The sequence below is a fragment of the Chrysemys picta genome, chromosome 15 (genome assembly GCF_011386835.1).
Source record: "Chrysemys picta bellii isolate R12L10 chromosome 15, ASM1138683v2, whole genome shotgun sequence".
NCBI classification, from domain to species: domain Eukaryota; kingdom Metazoa; phylum Chordata; order Testudines; family Emydidae; genus Chrysemys; species Chrysemys picta.
In genome coordinates this window covers 30609867-30633222 of record NC_088805.1, presented here as the reverse complement: position 1 = coordinate 30633222, position 23356 = coordinate 30609867, and the positions used below count along the sequence as shown (strand labels likewise).

At 42.4% G+C, this 23356-nt stretch overlaps 1 protein-coding gene across 8 annotated transcripts in view; it reads right to left on the bottom strand.

Annotated features, from left to right (window-relative positions):
- The window catches only part of MYO1H (myosin IH), a 52643-nt gene extending 29525 nt beyond the window's left edge, over positions 1–23118 (bottom strand). Inside the window, exons 1-9 of one of the 8 annotated variants that reach the window (XM_065568829.1) lie at positions 22989–23008; positions 22060–22106; positions 20619–20765; positions 8487–8693; positions 6939–7054; positions 5127–5325; positions 3973–4053; positions 3278–3457; positions 1503–1601 (exon numbers count right to left, since the gene is read on the bottom strand). In XM_065568829.1, coding sequence (XP_065424901.1) covers positions 1503–1601; positions 3278–3457; positions 3973–4053; positions 5127–5325; positions 6939–7054; positions 8487–8693; positions 20619–20621 — 885 coding nt within the window. In that variant the 5' untranslated portion in view covers positions 20622–20765; positions 22060–22106; positions 22989–23008. Of the gene's footprint in view, positions 1–1502; positions 1602–3277; positions 3458–3972; positions 4054–5126; positions 5326–6938; positions 7055–8486; positions 8694–12010; positions 12158–20618; positions 20766–22054; positions 22107–22988 lie in introns of those variants that run through there. The other 7 variants (XM_065568827.1, XM_065568830.1, XM_065568833.1 and 4 more) reach the window with 7 other exon arrangements.
- Positions 23119–23356: the final 238 nt, after the last annotated feature.

Sequence of the window (23356 nt, the reverse complement as noted above, 5' to 3'; positions counted from 1 at the left end):
TGGATGGTGGGAATCACCAAAGTCCACGGGAGAGGCAAAGATGAGGTCACCAGGCACAAATATAACAGGGCCTGTATCTCAGGCCATCTTGGTGCTGGGACCATCACTTTTATAGACCCTTCTTCCCAGAGCTGGTGCAAGGAAGTTTCACGCCCTAGGCAAAACTTCCACTTTGTGCCCTCCCCCTGCAGCCCTGCGGCAGCTCCCCACCCCCCCTCCGCCCTGAGGCGCCCCCCCCTGCGGCAGCTCCCCCCCACGGGGAGCCGTACAGCAGCTCCCCACCCCAGCTGACCTCTGCTCCGCCTCCACCCCGAGCACGCCACCCCCGCTCTAATTCTCCTCCCCTCCCAGGCTTGCAGCGCCAAACAGGTGATTGGCACCGCAAGCCTGGGAAGCGGGAGAAGTGGAGCGTCTGCTGCGCTGGGAGAGGGAGTCTGAGCCACACATGTCAGCGCACCACCGGCAGCCCAGCCCAGGAACGCTGTAAAAAAAATTGGGGGCACCGCTTTTTGGCACCCCCAAATCTTGGCACCCTAGGCAACCGCTTAGTTTGCCTTAATGGTAGCACCAGCCCTGCTTCTTCCCTTACTCCTGAGAAGTTCACAAAACACAGGCAGCAGAAAAAGGGCACTTGACTATATGATGCAGTGAAGCCAAAAACAATCCTTGCATTTGCAAAATGGAGTTCTAGAGCCATTTGAGAGAGGCATAGATGATACTCCAATGAACTCTGGACCCAACTTACTTAAGTGATATAAAAAAAAATCAACAGTTAGGAACTGCAGAGAGGGAGAATGTTTTAATTTGTACCATGCATCTGAAAGAGAATTGGTCATTTGACAAAGCCACAGCCATATCCCCCAAACTCCTAATTCTGCGTCCTGTATTATATAGGAGATCAAATTAATTCCCTTCTGGTCTTTTTTTTAATTAAATCTATCAAGCAAATGTTTAATGATATGAAGAGTAACAACAGCCCCTGGTTTTTATAGGTGACATGAAGTTCTGATACCAATCTCTACCTATACACACACACACACACGACATTTTTCGCTAGAGTGGTAGCAATATAGACTTCCTTTAGCAACACACTTCGGACACCAGAAAACACAGGGTGGGGAGGGGGATCAGAAAGTTTGCCACTGGCCTGGTACTACTGTTTGTAAAGCATTTTCCCCCTGGTGGGGACAGGCATTGGTTATTGCATCCCATTTTTCTATCCATTATGGAATATCAGAAGCCAGTAAGGTATTCAGACAATTCCTGCTCTCAGGTTATCTTGTCCATGTCTTAGTCAGTGCAAGATTGTTCCCCACAACATGTACTTCAGCACTGTATCCAGTCCAGTTTTAGGTGTCACAAAGGAAGAGACTTCCACCACTTCCTTAGAAAGAGCAGTACAGCCCTTATTTGGAAATTTCCCCAGATATCTATCCTGAACCAGGATGGAATCAGCAGTTACCGCCTTTCATAAATGCACATCACTTCTCTTGCCTCTATACCTCAATATCTGTTTCAGCGAAGTCAATGACAGAGAAGGCTTTGCGGACTGTTTTCCAGTCACTCTTGTCATTAATGGAAGACACTTTGGCACATCGACCCTATTGAGGAGAAGAAAGAGCATGAAAACTTTGCATCCATCACTACAGTTCTATTGATCAGGTGATCTGTGTACCACTAGCCAATCACACCTTGGCTTGGCATTTTTGATTCCCAGTTCTCTCTCTCAGCTCTTTACCACTTTGTTTGTAGATATACACACAGAGGGTTATTCCACTCTTGCCCATTCAGCCCATGGCTCTGCTGGTCAGTCCTTTCTGTAACTGTTACTTAAGAGCATGATGTGTGTTGAGTTTGGGTACTAGGTACTTAGCGCATTTATGGTGAAGTTTGGGCTCTAGTCGTCTATTATGTTTATAGTAACGTAACCTTTGTTACTCAATGTGTCTATACCGGGAGAAGGGCAAATTGTCTGCATATTATACTCCATCAAAACCAGCAGTTTGCGCACGATTCTGCATTTTATGAACAAGTGTAGGGAACACTTTTCTTCATATCATATATATATATATATATATATATATATATATATATAAACAACTGCTCGAGTCCTCAAGCTTACTTATTTTACACCAAATTAATAAAGAAAGCCTTAAAGAGAGACCCTTACACCAAGTGTAACTTGCAGATAATCATCATTTTACTAGTTAATAGTTTAGGCCATGCTTTCCAGTGAACCAAAGGGGTATTTTTATACACCACCAGCCAGCTTTTCCGCCTAGTGACATCTGCCATTAAGTCACAATGCTTCCTCTAGGATATAGCACTCATTTGCCTGGCAACAGTTTAATGTTTATCACGTTCTTAATCTGTCTGTGATAGACTTTCACTGCCGTGGACTGGGAAAAAGCTCTGAAGTGGAATAAGCTGTTACCCGTGCACCAATATCCTCACTAAGAGCACGGAGAATACAAAGGGATTGTATTGTTAAATTCCTTATGGAATAAGATTTCTCGTTTCAGTTTGCTTCATTGTGAAATCGCTCTCTAAATTAATGGAGGAGAGGCAAGGATAGGTTGGATTCATAACTAGAGGGTAGAAACTAATTCAGGACCAAGTTTTAGTCTGGTACTCTCATGCGGCTTCTAGTGATTTCACAGCCTAAGGGCAGAATTTGGGCAAGCCATAGTGTTGTCTCATTCTAATGTGCTTTATCCATTAATACTGCAGAAGTTAGTGTCTCAACTTCCTTTATTTCTAATATTGCTGCAGCTCTGGACCCAGGGCAAATCAGTGTCAAAAGGTGAAACAAGGGTAGAAAACCATACACCGACAGCTGTTCTACAGTATTATAATCACTTAGAAAATCATTAGCTATAGTCATGACTTCTACCATAATGGAAAAAGAACAGGAGTACTTGTGGCACCTTAGAGACTAATAAATTTATTAGAGCATAAGCTTTCGTGGACTACAGCCCACTTCTGCATCCGAAGAAGTGGGCTGTAGTCCACGAAAGCTTATGCTCTAATAAATTTGTTAGTCTCTAAGGTGCCACAAGTACTCCTGTTCTTTTTGCGGATACAGACCAACACGGCTGCTACTCTGAAACCTACCATAATGGAGTACATGAATGGTGAAGAAAACCCATCAAGTCACAGGTGATCATAATACATAACTTGTTCTGTAAAGGTTAACAGGTACTGCACATCTATGCTGCCAAATGCAGCCTCTGGAACCCCACAGGTCGTTCCATGCTGGGGGCCTAGTTATCCCAACCTGTATAAGATACATGTACTTCTGCGGGTTGCGCTCCAGTCCTAGCCAGCGAAGCAGGTCATCTTCCCCGCCCTCCAGCAACTGGTAGAAGATATGGAAATTCCGTTCCCCATTGTTTTGATGAACGACTCGGGATTTCTCAATCAGGTAACTGAGGATATGCCCTCCTACTGGAGCTCCCTGGGGAGGAGTGGGAGGGGAACAAAACAAAACAAAAAGCCACCTGAGCTTAAACTGCTAAGCCTTCAATACCCAACAGCCCCAGTGACAGGAAGCCAGCAGAAGTGTTGTGACTGCTGTATTCTTATGAACACACACTTACTGGGACAAGTAACGATGACACCAGAAGCCTATCTGCTCTTCTTACACTTCATTAGTTTCTCTATTAAAATATCACTTACAAGTAGACACGTACTGTCTGAGGAGTAACTAGCTCCTGCTCTGTAGTGAAATATTGCCTTTTCCACGGGGCAGTTGGCTGTGTTGCCAATAATGCTGGAAACTTCCAAGATACAAGACTTCAGCCACCTCAGTCAAAAAATGCAAGAGCTATAAAAATGAGGTCAGAAGGTAGCCTGCAAGGTAAATAATTTTGCAGGGCAGTATAAGGTTTACTGACTAAGTATTCCATGCTGGTGACAGATAGGTACATAGTTATGCTTGTTTCGGGAATGCTCCAACACATTTGTTTTTACCTTAAAATCAAATTGGATATCCATGTATTTTCCAAATCTACTTGAGTTGTCATTACGCAGAGTTTTTGCGTTTCCAAAAGCCTGCAGAGAAACAAGCAAAACCAAGTCACTCCTCTTGCTGCTGAGAGCTCTGCGTCTAGAACTGGGGTCATGAGGGACTGAGGGAGAAACATCAGCATGTACAGCTTTACATAGAGGGGAAAGTGCATAGGCTCTTTTCACGCTTGGTAAGTCAATGAGCAGCTAAATCCCATGAAATTCTGAAAAATTAGGTTTGTATTTACCAAAGACTGGACATATTTGCTTCCCTCCTTCCGCACCCCCTGCTGACACAGAGCATTCCAGAAGAGTAGAATCCATCTGCCCAGACACACCATTAGTTACACTCAACATACATTCAGTTCTCGGATTCTCTTCAGTTGGTTCTTCATGTAGGGTTAAGTGTCAATGGCTCACATTTACTTACTGCCATTGTTTAGTCATGAAGACTTAGACAAGCTTTCCTAAAATTTCTGATAATATGAGCATGTGTCATCTAAAGTTCACCGAAAGTGTGCTCCCACCACATGAATCTATGCCCAGCTCTCCGCTCAGCTCATTTTCGGGAGAGCTCTGAAAACCTGCCCTGAATGGTAGTATCCACAGTTACCTTCCTGCACATTAGGCAGCTAGAGGGACAGGTGACAGATGCTCTGAGAGGCTTGTTCATTCCTTGATAAGGTTCAGCATTTATTAAATGGTCTCAAAATATTTTCTCCTTTCCTTAGGGAGCACTACTGACAAAAATCCCCTCTTCGCACAGCATTTATATCGAGCAGGAGACTAGGTGTTTTGATTATAGATGAAGAAATACTGTAAGCTGAAAACTACAAGTGGAAAAAAAATTAAATCCCTGGACAACAAATTGGCCTACATCAATTCCTTCACATTTTCCAAGTCAGAAAGGACGTGCTTGCAAAGGGGCTGAAATTACTTTCATTATAATGCAACCAGAGATCAAGTATCCCTGCAAACGGGAGGCCATTCTCCTGATTAGATCTCCTCTCCTTCCATACATCCAAAACATTTCAGTTCGATATACAGAGAAATGTTGCAGTCAATCTCCTCTGCATGGTACACCGTTAGGGGTTTTTTTTATTATTTTTTTGTTTTACCTCCAGAACTGGATTGGAGAGCAGCAAGCGATCACGGACTATTTGCAGCTGTTCCGTAGTCGGGCAGGTCACTGCAAAGTACTGCAATATCTTCTTGGAGGCTTCTGTTTTCCCAGCGCCACTCTCCCCAGAGATGAGGATGAAGTGGTTATTGTATTCAGCACACATTACCCGGTAGGCATTGTCAGCTATGGCATATCTGAATGAGAGAGTCACACACACACACACACACACACAAAATCAGCTTTAAGAATTACTCAATATGAAACAGCCATACAAAATGCTGGCAGAAAGCTCTGACAGGAGTAAATGTTCCATAGGCTCCTTAACACTGGAGACAGCTAAAATTTACAGACCTTGAACTGGACAGGCAAGCAATGTTCCCAGCAGAAAATTTGCCGATTCACAACTTTAGAATGGAGACATGAATTCAAATTGAGAGGTAGGCACATGGAGGGAAAGAGCTTTAGCAACAGAACCCATTTGGACTGTGCACGCTGCTATGGGCACAGGTTAGCACACTGCAGGTCCGTGACCCAAAGGCAGAGACTGACCAACCTCAAATTTTCATTTATTTGTTTTAAAAAGCAGCGTGCTGGTGAGCCCCAACTTCTGCCCATGAAGATATTTTAAAAGGTAACAATTAGTGCAACCACTTTCCCACTCCCCCTCTCCCCCCCCCCCCCATTTGGGAAGAAAATCCAAAAATCAACGTCCAGCTTTGAAATTTGACCTCAACCCACTTCCTGCTCCCAGAACTGGCTGGAGGCAGAATTAGGAGCACTGAGAATAGGTGGAGCCCACGGAGCCAGGAGGAAGGGCAGAGTCTGTGAAAGGGAATGTTTCAGAAACTGACAAAAGGATATACTCAGTCCTGGAATTATGCAAGGGCACATCCTGGCTGAGCCCTGATGGTCTGACATCCCATCATCAGGTAAGGCATCATGAGGAAGGCATGCGCTGAGCTCTGACTCGCTAGAAAAATTCCTTAATTCTAGCCCTGTCTGACACACATTCTTCCCAGTGGCCAGGAGTGGCTCTATGTATTTTGTCACCCCAAGCACGACAGTCAGGGGACTTTCAGCGGCGCGCCTGCGGGAGGTCCAGCTGGTAACGCAGATTCGGTGGCACGCCTGCAGGAGGTCCACTGGTCCCACGGCTTCGGCGGCAATTTGGCGGTGGGACCAGCGGACCTCCCGCAGGCATGCCGCCAAAGGCTCCCCGACTGCCACCCCCACAGCGACCAGCAGGCTGCCCCCCGGGGCTTGTCGCCCCAGGGACACGCTTGGTGCACTGGTGCCTGGAGCTGCCCCTGCCTGGAGCTTTTGACAAATTGGCCCCTCAATTTAGCCCTCTTTAAAATGGAGATAAATACTTACATGCCCTCACAGGGAAGTTGTGAAGAGTGATTAACATTCACAAAACATTTGAATTTTCAAAGCTGTGTCAATATTAAGTTGAAATTACCCTCCTTCCAAGTTCTGACATCCAAATGCCAACTCTGCAGAGACATATACTAGACTAGATAATACTTAGTCCTGCCATGAGGTAGGGGACTGGACTAGATGACCTCTCAAGGTCCCTTCCAGTTCTATGATATTGTCTAATTGAAGTTATTTGATAAATAACCCCGCAAGTGTATCAAGTTACTTGCTAAGATTGCTATTATGAAAAGTTCCCCCTCTCCCACCAATTACGTTTGAAAGTGTTTGTAATATTAAAAACCACAACAGAAACAGTGCCAGACCTGACCTTATGAAAGTCAAAAAGTGTTTGTGTGAACTGAAAGCAGGGGAATTTAGTGCTACTTACATATGTGGTGGCAGTTCAAAAAAGTTGACCCCTTGATAAATCTCCATCTGTTTAACTGAGTAGAAATCCAACTCTTTGTAGGGATTCACAGATACTAGAAGGGTACCAATATATGTCTACAGGGAAGAACAGAGCGTAGACAAACAGAATGACTTCTCCTGAAGGGCAACCTCAAGCATACCATGTGAAAACTGACAAAATAGAAAATGTGGAACTTTTCTGTAACAAAGATTTCAAAGACTTCAGTATTTCTGTGTTCCATTTCTAACACCCCATACACTTAAACCCTTATTTAAAGGTTGGCTGGTAAAGTAATTACATTGGTTTAGTCCTTTAATTGTCTTAATAATTGAGACTTTTGATACCACTGTCCCTTGACGCTTCTGGGATTTGGTTCATATTTATATCCCAGTTAACATAGGAACATATTTGCCCATAACTAACACTGTTTTGTTAAATCATTGAAAGTCTGTTGTTCTCCAGATGTGATGCTGATGCTTCATAGGAAAGCTAAATTCATAAGCCATCTGGTGGTTACTTAATACTGTGCATGTCTGCAGTGTAGTAGCTGTGTTGGTCCCAGGATATGAAAGAGTCAAGGTGGGGGAGGTAATATCTTTTGCTGGACCAACTTCTGTGGATGGAAGGGACAAGCTTGCAGGCTACACAGAGCTCTTCTTTCTACTCAGCTTCCTTCCCCAGACCCGAAGAAGAGCTCTCTGGAGCTCAAAAGCTCGTACCTTTCCCCAACCAAAGTTGGTCCAATTCTTTCATAAGACTGTATATGGAAAGAAAGAATTCCTTCCTGAGCCCTGCAGATGAACAAATCTCAGGTTTCAAGGTGCAAGTCTAATTGCCTTAATTTTAGAATATTTCAGTGAGCCAAAGTTACACAACACTTTAGAACCTAGTAACAACTGACACTCCACATCCCATCAAGTTCTTTCATTTTTTCCCCACTTGCCTCATCAAAATATTGAGCTTCATCTAACAGAAGAGAGGTTTGGTAAGATTCTCTACCATTTAAGTTCTGCACAGCAAAAACATTGCATTGTGGGTGCTCAGCACCTTTGAAAAAACAAGGCCATTAAGACCTAGCAAATTTTCATCCTGCAGTTCAGAGCATTCTTTGTGCTGGCTTGGCTTTTCATGTTCCTTTGTTATTTATTACACACCTCTCGGACACCTTGAACATAACCATACCATCCACAGAAGTTACACGTTTTGTTTTTTTATCTAAAGGGCAAACGGGGCAGTCAGCCTGCCAAATACTGCAAACATCTTTCAACCCCTCCCTGTATAGCAGACCACAAGCATTAGAAAGCCATATTCTTGGGGAGATAAATCACTCTGTTCCAACAAGTCAACACTGCAGTGACAAAAGACATTAAGACCACCTGGAACTCTGATCATCCCAATACAATGGTTCCACAGAGATGCCCCGTTTGGCCTTATTCTTAGATCTGACTTGTAAGCAGGTTGTAGTCAGAGGCATGTCACCTTCCCACAATTACATGTTAGTTCACACTATCTTCTAGACACAAGTACCAGCATTGCCATGAAAGATGAAGTTATAAAAGCATGCAGATTTACGTAGATGAGGTTCTCTCTGTATCGCTTGCGAAGGTTGTCCAAGAAAGCAGCCTCACTGGTGTGGGAATCCAAAAGAACGAAGTCCTGTACCCCAACTCTGTCCCGGGCGATCAGAGCCCCTTCCATGTTCAGCTGGCTGTGGTTATCACCCACCTCTTCTTTCTACAATGCAAAGAAAGTAGCTCAGTTATACATGTGTGATCCTTTCCTTTTTCTGAAGGGGGAGCTTTCACACTGGAACAACAACAACAAAAATCCACCTCTATTGAAAGCTCTGGACCCTTTTGTTATTTCAGCAATGAATGACTTAATAAAGACTTTCTTCCTTCCCAGCCTAATAGCCTGCTTGGTGCTGTGGTGGTGTCAGAACCCTGGGTTTTGACATCCCACTCCGTAGCCACGGTCCAATGGCTAAGGCATTAGCCTGGGATGCAAGAGATCCGAGTTCAAGTCTCCCAATGTGACCTTGGGCAAATCTCCCACTATGTGTGCCGCAGTTCTCCATCTGCACAACGGAGCTAACAGCCGTGTCCTGTCTCAGCATTAGTGTGAAGAGAATTTCAATAAAGACTGTGAGGTGCTCAGGTAGGATAGTGTAATGGGAGCCGTAAGTACCCAAGATAGATACAGATGGCAGCAATGCTGCCAATTCAGCATTAAAATTTGCTAACCGACCCTACAGCGAAGCAGACGGAAGCAGCCTTAATTTCAGCCCAAACCCAGCTTTGGTAATTAGCAAGAGAAGAATGATGACAATCATGTAAAAGGTAAAGGATGCATATTTCTATCTGATTGACAGACAGTCCCCAGGTATGAAATATTCTCCTAGGTTGTTTGTCCCTGAATAGGCTGCAGTAAGGCAAGCTGCCCTACAGAACGAGAGCTCAGTTGGAACAGTCATCAACATAGAATAGTAGGAAGATCCTCAAACTGGAGTTTAAAAACACTGCATTTTTCTAACCAGTGAGAAATTCAATCCTGACGTGGGCTTATCAGCACAGTGACAATTAGCTTGGCATTACTGTGAACTCAGAGCCTACTCAAGATTTGACAGTTAGAATGAAGATCTGAGTGTCAATAACAGATTCATTTTTCTGGACAACAAAGATCAGATAGAAAGGGGAAAAGAGCTCAGTTTTCCACATAGGGTTCTCTAGAACTTAACACAATTGCCTAGAAGCTAGACAAACCTGGCTCCTAAACCCAGATGAACCACTAAAGATTAATTTAAAACAAGCCACTATCACTGTGCCTGAGTCAGCTTAACTGTTTCCAGTTGAGTTGGTTTCGTTTAGATACAAGGAGATCAGGTGAGCTGCTCAAGCTACAACAGCTGGGACTACTTTAAAAAATAATAATAATAAAAAAAAAGGATCTTCCTAAAAATGGGTGCTGCATCTGACCTTAGTTTTTCCAAGGAAATAAAAATTAACTTGCATCTGCTGCATTGAGTCAGATGACATTTTTTAAGCCTCGTACAAGCAGATGGGGAACAACCTTTTTAAATCTGGACAGCAGATGTCTCCACACACCAAGGAAAGCGTTCTGGACGTAACGATGCAAAGATTTTTAGATACAATGGAGTGGTTTTGCTGGAGACACGGCACCTTTGGAATGATATGGAGATAACAATGCTGTCTTGGCTAGCGTTCTCCTCTCAAAACAGACGGAGACCGTGCCAGGGCTACTGCTGAGCAAAAGGCCTCTCCATTTCCCTGCGCTATTCATTTTTGACTTGTTACCTTGGAAAATACTTTTAGAATAAAAGGTATTTCCCCATGACTGGGATACAGATATTCTGTTCTGATTTACAGATTGCATTAGGTTTCTTACCCTTCAATTTTTAATGATGTGTCCAGTGAACATATTGACCACTAGCAAGTCGACAAGGGGTTACGAATTCACAAAAATTAGTTCATTCTGATCTCTTTCAATACTATATTAAGAATGATCATTCTGACTGGAACAAAGCAGCAACTTGATTCAGTCTGTTTGGAACATCTACAAAACACAGGAGAGCATTCATACCCAGTTTTGTATCACTTGGTTATAGATGTCACAGTAACATCCAAATTCAGTAAAAGCTTGTTCTGCAGGAATGTTCTTGTCAGGAAAGATATGAACCACAAGCTTCAGTATGCCAGAAATAATGAAAAAAACAAGACAAATATGTGTTTATGATCTAGTCACAAGAACTGTCCTCTTGATGTTCCCCTTCCTTTCAAATGCTATTCAACATTATCTGGGAATACAGTTGTCACGGAGTCAGCGGGCCAATGCTCTGGAACTCCTCCGTATGAAGCCAGTCAGGACTCTGGGGTAGCATGCCTCCTCTCTGTGAGCAGATTGTCACCAGGGCAAGAAGCTTACACAGATTCGACCTTCCTGGATCTGATCTCGGAGTATTCAGCATCCCTTTCCACACCATGTGCTTCCCACAGCAAGTCTGCCCGTGCTGGGCTCCAGGGGAAGCCAGAGGGCCCTGGACCCCAACTCCGCAGTCAGCAGTGACTCTCAACCAGCATAAAACGGAAGGTTTATTAGTCGACAGGAACACAGCATAGAACAGAACTGGTGAGCACAGAAATCAGCGACTTTCAGCCAAGTCCATCTTGGGGAAATCCTGGGCCAGATGCCCAGTCAGACTGCCCAGCTTCAAGCAACCCAACCTCAGACATTCCCCGTTGCTCCTCCTCCTGGTCTTTGTCTTGCCTCCCAGGCAAAGTGTCACCTGGTCATCACCTGGTTGCATCCCCCTCCTGGGTCTCAGGTTATGAAGGGCACCGGCCATAGCCTACGTGCAGGCCGCTGGAGCAGCCTCACCTGCCTCTGAAGGTCTCAGCCAAAGTCACACCCCCTTATTCCCACCGCCTAGACACTGATGCAGCACACAGAGAAACTGAGGCACACACAGTATTCATGCAAAACAGTAAAACTCATAGGCTCACATCCAACATAAGGGGAAATCCCCAATTTGTCACAACAGACTAATAATAAGTGACATCTTTCCACTATGAAAAACTCATAGACTCATAGACTTTAAGGTCAGAAGGGACCATTATGATCATCTGGTCTGACCCCCTGCATGTTGCAGGCCACAAAGCCGTCCCTACCCTTTCCCTTGACTCTGCTGTTGAAGTCCCCAACTGGCAGAGAACCCTCCTGCTAGTGATCCCTGCCCCATGCTGCGGAGGAAGGCGAAAAACCTCCAGGGCCTCAGCCAATCTACCCTGGAGGAAAATTCCTTCCCGACCCCAAATATGGCGATCAGTAAAACCCCGAGCATGTAGGCAAGAGTCTCCAGCCTGACCCTCGTTAGCCATTATACTATTTACCTGCCATGGCAATACAGTCTTTTTGGCAATACCACCCTACACTGTTTATCTGTATGAGTTGGCCTCTAAAGAGGTGATTAATATTTACATTCTTAAATACACATTCTATATTCATGCCACAGAACATATAGGATAAAGTTTTACCTGGTAGGTCTTGTTTTTCCCCCCTGGCTACTTTCTTCACCAATCAACAAAGGAATGCTCTCTCATTTTAATCATCTGGACTTTCTTAAAACCTTGCTGCAATTTTGATTGGAACATGGTTCCACCAACAGGAATACACAAATACAGCCAGGAAGGAGAGCAACTTTTGTAAGACGTGACCAAATTATGCAAGAGTTTATCAGAGTTAACAGAGTTGCTGTTAGTAGCACAGGTCATGCACTGATCAGAAGTTACTTGTTCCAGGGTGATGACAATGAGAGGAAATGAATGCATCAAATCAAAAACACATTCATTCAGACTGTAGGATCTCATGAAAAAAGGATTTTGATGGGGGAGGGGACAAGTGAACCTGAAGTTTAGGGTTTGCATCTAGCCACAAAGCTTAAACCCAAACTCTTCAGGTTGTATTTCCAGCTGAGAAAAAGACTTTGCAGGCCCATCTGTGCAACACTGAACGCGGAGGAATGGCCCAGTCCCACTAGCCATGGGCTAGAAAAAGTCTCTCTTTTGGGAAAAATTCTAATTGATCAGAGCAGTTTCTCTGCCAGGGTGAGAAGGTAAATGGAAACCAGTGAGCAGGCTACGGTGTGGAAGTTAAAGAAGCCTAGTCCTGGATTTCTCCAATCAGAAACATTCAGCACCTTCTCAATGCACACTTTAATACTGACCTTAACTGGAAGAAAATGGCATTGCACTACTCTTTTCCCTACACACATTCAGCCATGGCTGTGCTGGGATAGGCTGCACTGGTATCTCCCAATAAGTAACAAACCACAATATTTTCCATTGAACTATTCCTGAATATCCTAATTCAGCTGTCACTAATTTTGGATTATCTTCAACTCACTTGAGCTGTTCAGTTCTGGGGTTCTAGAGATCTGTCTGGGGCTCGACATGTATCCCATGTGTCACTAGTATCTGAGCACCAGTCTTTAAAGTCTCATACAGGTGACTATATGTATTACATTGCGATCATTCTTTTTTGGATCCTCCTCTCAGCAAAGTACGGCCTATTCTTTCATCTTACTGTTTATTGTATGTGCACCAACACCTACCCCTAGCTTCCCTTTCACTGACCTCTTCTTGTTACCTGCATAAGACTTTCCTTATCCTAAGTAGCAAAAATGGAAAGGCTTAAATAGAATGATCTCTTGTCTAACATTTCTCCCAGGGTAAAGTGACTCTTAAAGGGGGGTTTAAGATGCAAATCATATTTTAGGTGTTTTGCTGCTTGATAAACATTGCATGTGTTTAGCTAACTAAAGAAGTGTCTTACAAGTCTGCTACTGACACCACTCTGCCAAACCAAACAGAACTGAAAACGGATACTGAAGGCCTTAACCCATGGCTGACCTAAGGAAGTTCAGAACCCAAACCATATCACAGTATAAGCCATTTCCCCTTATTTTTTGCCCCTGAACTGCTGGTGACATTAATTTTTCATGCTACTTTTGTCAGGCAGCTACTGTACTGTAACCAGGTTAAGAGAGTTTATCATTTAATGAGATAATGTTTAAAATGACAAACAGTCTGTGTGCACTTCCAAGAGGAATTTTGATAGTATTCTAGAACATCCGCTCAGTATGGAATGCAAAGAGCCAGTCTTCACTCCAAGCCCAGGAACACCAACACATGACTAATCTTGAAATCACAGTAGCTGCCTAGCTGATCAGGTTTCCTTAATTTATTTTGTTTACCAGTTAGCATATTGGCAATTGACACTCTGTTCCCCTTTGGGCATAGATCCTGCACTCATTTCTGGGCTAGACTGTGCTGAGATTCATGCAGGATTGGCTCACCACTGTGTTTGGCTCAAATGAGGGCACACTCATTTCTTAATGATCATGATAGTTAAGGTGGGATTTTTCCAAATCCAATGCTAATTATTCAGATGAAGTCCCATCTTCACCTAGTAAATGAGGGATACTCACTAACCTGCCATTCTGAATCTCTCCTCACTGCTTACCTATGAGAATTAAGGATTCTTCTGATTTACTGAAATGTGAGCTCTCTCGGGGAATCTATTCTTACTCATTTAACTGGCTAGTTTAGCCACAAAGCCATTTGTTTTATCCCCCACTGGGATTTATTTTTCAACATTTGAAGATGATGAGAAGCAAAGAGAGTTCCAAAAAGAACCAAACTCTGGAGAGGCTTAGATTCTTCATCCACCGCCAAGAAGAAGAGTTTGATTTTGGTACAAACAAACAGAAAAACTCCACAAGAAGTTTTGCTAAAATATTGCCACTGTGTTAAAAGTTTGTGTATTTTTAATTTCCCAACCGGCTCTAAAGCGAAGTGCTGTGCTTTTTATGGCTGTTTCTTCTCTGTGGCGGTACAGTGTAGAGAGGGACGGTCACGTCTGTTTTAGGGGAACACAGTGTTAGATTGGTTATTTTGAAAGCACTGGAAAGTGTGCGGGACATCATTCAGAACTGATGTGAAGAGAAGTTCTCTGCCCTAAACAGTGGGCTACAAGAAAACCCCACACCAAATATCACTCACTTTAACAGGATGCCTTACGGCATTGGGGCCTAGGTGCTATATATGACGGAGTGAGAGTAACAACAAGGATGTTATGCAAAATGGCATTCTATATGCATCCGAAGAAGAGGGCTGTAGTCCACGAAAGCTTATGCTCTAATAAATTTGTTAGTCTCTAAGGTGCCACAAGTACTCCTGTTCTTTTTGCGGATACAGACTAACACGGCTGCTACTCTGAAACCTGTCAAGGATAGTATGGTTGAAGAAGAACAAGGGTTACTATAAGATCAGCTGGTTACTCACTTCAGGTCTGTATTCAGACCAGTATTAAGCTTTATTTTTAATATATGCAGGAATTAACATTGTTGAGCCATCACACAAGATTGTTCTACAGATTCACAAATAATTTTAGTGCCCATGAAAGTGAGGGCCTGAGAGCACATGCTTGAGGCAGGAATAGCAGCACCAAACAACATGCTAGATCCCACTACACAATGCTCCTAACCCACCTCGGTCTTGCTTTACCTACTTCAGTTTGAGGCTGAGGTTGCTAACAGGCCGCTTCACCTTGATGGTCTCTTAGAATGTGTTAACTACTTATGCTAAACAATTTGTTCCACCTCCTATTTAGCTGTGGCACTGAGTATCTTTCCCAGACCTGAAGAAGAGCTTTGTGTAGCTTGCTTTTTCACTAGCAGAAGTTGGTCCAATAAAAGATATTACCGCACCCACCTTGTCTCTAATATCTTGGGACCAACACGGCTACTACTTGACTGACTGTTCAGTTAATTTGTAATACTGATCACCTAGCTGATTTCACTACAACACCACAGTCTACATGGATAGCAGTCAGATTTCCTTAGATTACAGATCAATCCTATGAGACTTGATTTTAGGGAGTTTGATTTATGCAGTACAGCTCACACTTCCTGCCATTCCTTGATGAAGTTTTATCTGCTATAGCCGCCCCTACCAAATTTACCAAGAAAAAGTAGGCTAAAGTCACTGCAGTGCAGTTGACAGGCTGTACAAATTTCTGGCTTGCCAACCAGACCAGATTTAGTAAAGCATGTCACAATGCCACCTGTGCTGCTGCTGTTAATTATGTCCCTTGGGAACTAGCTATCACAATACCTTCTGAGTAAAAGCCAAATGTCAATGGTAGGTGCTAGAGGTGGGGAAAATATTCTCAGTAGTCCCTGGCAAAGAGGAAGAAGAGCACCTTCACAATAGGACTGCCACCATAATAACAGGAGTGGATAAAATGTACTTTGCTGCAGGTGGGATTGGGTAGGCAAAAAACACTGAGGTAATTTGTGGGAAAACAGTAAACTTCTCATCAGTTTGTCATAAATAGAATTTTAACAATGTAAAGCAATTTTTTTGTTTTTTTTTTTAAATAAAAGGTTTTAATACTTAAATTTAAGCCAGGGATAGAAAGATTTGATGTCTATTGTAAGCAGAGTTCAAGTATTTTTTTTTACATGGTTTAAGCAAGATTTGTTTTATTCTTTTAGTGGTAAAAATTGTGTCTGAATTCTTTTATATAAAATGTATCAACTGACCATGTTTGTTCTAGTAGCATGGAGGAATCGGTCTCCTGTGGGATTTGTGGGGTCTAAGATTTTTGCGAGTGACAGTGGGATAAAGCAGCAAGAAACAATGTGGGAGTGGATATTGCGGGGCAGGATTAAATAAGTAGTCCCAAGCAACACACTAAGCACACATGCCCTGAATTTTTCTACCTTCTCCACTCTAAGATTTTTGGTGGCTACAAACTAGCTTTTTGTCTCAGCAAGAGGCCCTCTTCTACTTTTGCCAGCTTAAAATAAAATTCACTCACTGGCTGAAACACTTCTTCATGATGGAGAGAAGCAAGGTCTCCTGATCTTATAGAAATAGTGGGATTCCCTAGGTCAATAAGATGTGTTAATATCCGAGTAACAAGCTTTACACTGAGCTAGAATGTCCTATTTCAGGTTTGACACACAAATTTGGCAGAGCCCAATTACTGATGGTTTTGCACATCTCCATGACTGGCTGCCATCCTGAGAAACTGGTCATGATACCAAACATTTAAGACCCCTTTCCAGCTCTTTCACCAGTCTACCCTTGAGATGTAAACAAATAGAAAGGCTAGTGGTACAGGGATTTAGTACAGTTAGCCTTCTGGGGCGTCTGGTTGAAATCACAAGTGAAAATAAGGTCAAGCCCCTTGGTTATGCTCAAGACAGATGATCTCACAGCTCCTCTCATTAGCGGTGCTGCTTCCTGACATTAAGTCTGCTTAGTCTTGGACATGAGAAGTATGCATCTTCATTGCAACAGGTGGTGTTGCCATAGATAGCGCTCCTGCTCCCATTGAGCTCAGTGGGTGTTTTCCCATTGACTTTAATGAGAACAACCTCAGAGCCTCAGTTGCATGGATCGCTCCTATGTTAGAGATGCACCAGGAAAGTTTCCCAGATTATATACCTGCCTCCTTCGCTTAAGCCTCAGGAAAGAGGCTGACTAGGGAGGCAGTGACAGAGCTTAACCAGAGAGTGGAACACTTTTATTCATTATTATTAATAATTAATTAATATTATTATTAAAGGGGACAGGAAGAAAAAAAGTCTTGCGAGCACACTAGCCAGTCTCCCTGGCTGTAGGGCCTGCAGACTCACTAAGGACTGAGTAGGCTTTGGCAAGTGTACTCTCCCCTTCACCCCCCCTAGCAGTTGCCTCAAGGTCAGGGCTGAGGCACACTGGAGGGTTAGTCAAGAGAAGCTCACAGTGCGACTGCCTGTGTAGTCCCTGTTCTGGAGATAGATGGGGCCCTGTCCCCTTCCCTCTCCCCAGGGCTGTAAAAAATCTATCCTCTTCCATGAGCATATCCATTGTCATGTGCTTGAAGGGAGCTCTTGGAGCCCCAGGTTAAAACTCGAAAGCTGAACTGATGGCAAGTGTAGGGTGGTTTCCTCCTCTGGTAGAGACACGCCCCCTCTGGATACTCTGGGCACAGCCTTGTGGCTCAAACACATATCTTCAGGCTACTTTTCTTTTTAAACAGGTGGAGGGGACCACACTGCACCAAATGGCAGAATTATAAAAATGTTCCTCAAAGATTAACCCCTAAGCTCTTAAATAAGGTCTTCACTATATTGCAAGTGACACACAGTGAATAAATGTGCTATAATATTACTCATACTCTCACCCTTCCTCTGCCAACACATGCATCCCTGGTTCACAAGATTTATCAGAGAGACTAAGAAGGAGACAGAACTTGGAAGCCCCTTGTTAAATATTGGCAGCGCTCTATGGGTCAATATAAAACCTGCAACAAAGAGTCCCGAAATCTTAGCGATCCCTCTCTCCACAATAAGCACTGAAGGCCTTCTACCCTCCTTCTAAAGATAGTTTCTATGACAAAATTCTTCCAAGGATTATTTAGAAATCCTTATATACCCTTGGCACTATCAGTAATGTTAAAGACTTCTAAAATTTACCCACCAAATCAAAACCTCAACTCTCATGCCTGTTTGAGACAAGTTAGAATCTTCGCTAGAAGGTAAGACTACACTGAAAATCCGGGGGAAAGGGAAATAATTCTTAATACTTTATGTAGCTGTCCTAATGAACTTCTGATTGTAACATGAACAATGCATTCTTTACAAATACAAGCAACAATTGTGCATTTTCAACTTCAATGAGTCTGTGGCCCATACAAGATATCCCCATAACATTTTTCACATTTAAACTACATTTCAGTTTTCTTCTACAACTGCTGAGCAGTTCAACAACACTGCAAGAAGCTTACATCTTAGCCCTGGAACAAGCTACTAGAATATCTGAACTACAGTACACAGTTTTCAAGGAACAGAATTCATAAATACAATTATATTGTGGAAAACATGTACACATTGTAACCTAATTTCTTTTCAAAAGAATACAGAATAAGAAGGTTTTCAGGTTAATCAACAGCCCAGAGAAATGCCAACAATTCTTGAGGCCTCTTGTCTGTATCTAGGGAATAGTCTACTATAGACTTGTTAAAGGGTGACTGTCTGTCCTTCTGAATAGAAGGGAGGTCGGGGTGAACTACTTCACTTTCAAAAATCAAAAGAAAGAAAAAAAGTGAGAAAATCTCCAGAGTTCAAACATTTCTTTAAAACCCAAACTTTAAATACTAAATGGGCTTCATGGCTGCCATTTTGAAAAACATTAGTTTGCCAAAGGACCCTTTTGATTTCTATTCGAAATGTAAGAGCTCACAGATAATCCATTGAGAATCAAACCCACACAAAAGGCTTTTTGAAACAATCGTGGTGCTTGTGAAGGACAACATTTTTGTGCGCAAAATAAAACATTTTAATGCCCTACAATCCATTACACATATATTCTTACATTTCCTTTCAGTAATTATTCATTAGAAAACATTTAACGTCACTGCAGATTTCACACTGGGCAGTCTGCACACAAAGGAGAAGAGTTGGCCCATTTATAAGGGACTGAGGCCTTCTTTTCTAATCTGAGAAACTCCAAGGAGGTGGGGCCTACCGGACACAACAGGCAAGCTAAATTGTGCGGTTAACGGTCAAAGCCCCCCTGCCTACTTTGACACTCATTTAAAGATGACAGGGAACAATAGAGATTTGTTCTTAGCAACTCTTTCTTGTTATGCGGTCTACATCAGCTAAGCTGGGCGGTTCAATACATGAAACCAGTACAGATATTCTGTTCCACCTGCCATCTCTCACCCTCACTCAGTCCCGTCTCTCTTCGGCCCCCTTTTCCTTTCCCCACTTTAACACAATGAGACAGGTAAAGAATATCTTTAGAGAGTCCCATTCAACATGTCAGCTTTAATAAAACAATTGCCTGTCAGGTTTATATGAGGAGCTCAAATTTTGGGTTAATGCCAGTAATCCCGCTCCTCAGACACAGGTTAGTAACTCAGCCCTATCCTATCCCGGTATAATGAAAAAGCATCTCAAGAATGCTGTCAAATATCTAAATGACTTCAGATTGCAATACTGTTAGTATGCAAAAATACATTAAAATTATTGATAAAAGTTATGAGTAACTGTTTTACACTAAAATTATACAAATTTACTGAGTCCAACAATCATTTTGCTGCCCTAGTGCAAGTTATCTGTCTAGACACTGCTGCAGCCCGATGCCCACCTGCTAACTCCTCCACAGGGGGGTAATAGGCTAGCAAACTGAAAGGAAGTTATGCCTCACTTGGGAACTTATAACATGGTACATAGTTCATAAGATTTAAAACTTGAACATGAAGAATTAGAGTCCTACTCTTCATAAATCGTTGCTTTCTAATGCAGCTACTATCACTTTCTTCAACAGTGACATGCTCAGGTTTACTACCGCTAGACCAAAGACAGCTGCTGAATCTTCATTATTTGCAGAACATCATGTCTTGCTAGAAACCATGTAACTGCTGATCAGCTCCATAAAAAAAAAAAAAAACCACACCACACCACACCACACACACACCACCACCGCTAGATAATAAGCTGGTATCTTCAACCGGAAAGAAGAAATTCAGGGTTGCAACTTCTGGAAGGCAAGAACTATAGATTTATGCCAGGGATTCTCAAACTGGAGATTGTGACCCCCAGGGGGTCGCAAGGTTATTACATGGGGGGGGGGGGTCATGCTGCTTATCTACCAGCATTTATAATAGAGTTAAATATAAAAAAAAGTGTTTTTAATTTAGGGGGGGGGAAAACACACTCAGAGGCTTGCTGTGTGAAAGGGGTCACTAATGCAAAAGTTTGAGAACCACGGATTTATGCAACCCTGCAGCTAGAAACAGAACAGTCCTTGAACTATAATACATGTTATCATTAAGCACTGATAAGTTAATGGAATGGGGTTTCCCCCACCCCTGGGTAACAAAATTTATAGCATGACTAGTATCCTTTCCCCTTTGGCTAAAATGTAGGGCCAGACATCCATTTAGCTCTGATGACTAGAGATGAATACACAGGGTAGCAGGGCCATTTACCCCCCTTTACTTGAAAAGATGTTTATGTTTAGAAGAAAATTTTATTCAATTTCCAAAACCAAATTACAGGATATTTAGTTTGATCTTATTTACCATAGCCTCCAGTCTTTGCACACACCAGATCTTCTTCCCAGGTTATAGTACTATATTATTTGTATTACAGTAATCCAACCAAGGTTCTGCTCGGTCATGTATATAGACGTAAGTAAGAGGCAGTCCCTGTCCTGAAAAGTTTACAATCTAAATAAACAAGAGAGAGTAGGAGAAAGGAAGTATTATTCCCATTTTATAGAGGAGGACATAGAGATTAAGTAACTAGCTCAAGGTCACATGGACTCTGGGGTAGATACAGGAACTGAACTCAGATTTCCCAAATCCCATTCCTCTGCTAGAATGACAAGATCTATGTATTCTACAAAAAAGACAAATGCACTTTTAAAGGATGGAACCTCCCCATTTGGAAAATTCCTCCTTTTTATACAAGTTCAACTCTAAAAAATGGAACAAGCAAATGCTCTTTGACATTCTTTTCACCTGCTAAGAAACTACAGGAGAAAGGCATGTAATTTGAACTGGTAAACAGAAGAGGTAATCCAGTGAGAAATTTTTATTTTTGCAGATTAAACAGTAAGTGAACAAAATAAAAAGTAACACCGAAGTAATATTCTTTAAGTACATCTTGAAGAGACAGTGGGGGAGGGAAGACATATGAGCATGACAAGAGTCTTAAAAAAAATAATAATAAAAAAAAAATCACTAGACCAAATTTAAATTTACTGAAACTGGTGACAACAGCTGTTATAGAATCCAAGTTTCGTGCAATGGATATAAGCATAACACTGTATTGCCTGGAGTGTTACAAATATGATGGAATACTTACTGGAGAATTAACTTACATTTATTGTGGTACTATTATGCTCATGTTTTACTGTATTTACTAGAGTACAACATTAGTTTAACTAGATAAAGATTTGTGTAGCTGCTGGATCAGGCAAAGTATCTTCTGTGGGAATTCTCCTTTCACAGCTGCATTCTCTATCACCAGCAAGTCTTCATTGTGGATAACACCACACAGCATGTAAGAACACTGGTGACTGTAGATGTAGAGAGTGAATCACGGTCTCAAATTACCCTGGAGTTTGGTCAGCCTCTTGGTAAAAATTAGCAAATGTACTTCAGTTTTATTAGATAGGGAAACCACATCTAATCAGTCTCTTATAGATATGAACAAGATGGCTACTTTGGGCAGTCTCCTTGCCAGTTCATTACACTGTAATTAAGACTTCTGATATTTGAGTAACAGGATCTTCCATGCATGTTGTATTGCTAGTCCTTAGGCACTTGTACACTTGACCTCAGATAGTGAAGCACAGGGAATGCTCTGCTGGGGCAGAGGTGAATCCCAGACAAAATTTCTGTGCTTATCTGACAACAGTTTCAGCAAATCCAACATCTCATTTATCCCATCTGCCCAAAGCTTCTAGAATGAAATGCCTTTTGTTTTCAAAAAGGTAAATGAACCTGCTCACCCCACCTCCAGCAATGGCCATCTTTGATGCTTCAAAGAATGAAGACCAAAAACTAAACAAAAACAAACAAAAAGCACCTCAAATCATGAATACATTGGGGTGGGGGGAAAAACAACCACCTTTCTTGAGCCCTACAGGTGACCAGCTGAAGCCTGAAATTTTAGGAACACAAGACACAAACCAGCCCTGCAGCTAGCTTAAGACGCAGATATTATACCCAAAGAGTGAACTATATGTGTTTACAAAACTGCCTTAACCAGCCAATAAAGGATGGATTGAAGCTTCATAGCATAATGTAAAGGAGTACCTATCCCCAGCCCTTTTATTGCCCTTCTGATGTTTGGTGTTGGGCAAACCTGTTCTTTCAGTGAAAAGAGAACTGGCCACTGTTCCCACCAGGCACTGTCATCTCCAGTTGAGACGCACATGGAGGAGGCCACTCAGCTGGAGAAAGAATGGGAGGTGCCTTGTAATAGACTTTCTGTCCCCCCTGTGGGTAAGGAGTAGTGGATGAAGGAAGAGGGCTCTAGGGGACAGCATTCTAATTTTCTGAAAGAAGAAAAAAGAAATGGTTTATTGTTCCCCTCATATGTGTCAGGACCCTAAAGTGGGGGAGGGACAGGTTTTTCCTCTCTCTCTCGAGATTTTTTTTTTAAATCAATATGGCCTTTTATACATCTATCAGATATATCCCTAAATGCTTTAATTTTAAAAATCTGTTCTTCTCCACTGGCCAGCAAATCTCTCCCTTCTTTTCCTTCTAGACTCCTCAAACTAACTTATTACTTTCTTTCACATCTCCTATCCTTTGGCATTCTACAGACCATCAATCCAAGCACTAAGGGGCCGGTTGGGCTCTTAACTTTGTAGTGATAAAAGAACTGTTATAATAAAGCACACGTTTGCATAAAAACCTAGACAATTAGCAGCTTACCATGTCCTCCTCCATGTTGTTACTGAGCAGAACAACTAACCCCACCCCCACCTAAACAACAAGCTGCCCTTTATGAGCACGTTATATGTTGATGTTGTACTACCTCATGGAGGTGGTGGTGACTCAGCTGTTTGAGCTTATGGTTAGAAGGCTACTTAATCACCAGAGATCAGATGACACAGGGAAATCCAGTTAACAATTAGGAGAAAGCAGGTGCACAAAACACATCACTTAAGGACATGGTTAAAAAAAATAAGGTGGCTGTAAGTGAATGGATGTCATTTGGTGGCAGCAATGAGCTGTTATTAAAGACACTTTAGGCTTAGTAATTATGTAATAAGTAGGGTACTGTAGTACGGTAGTTGTAA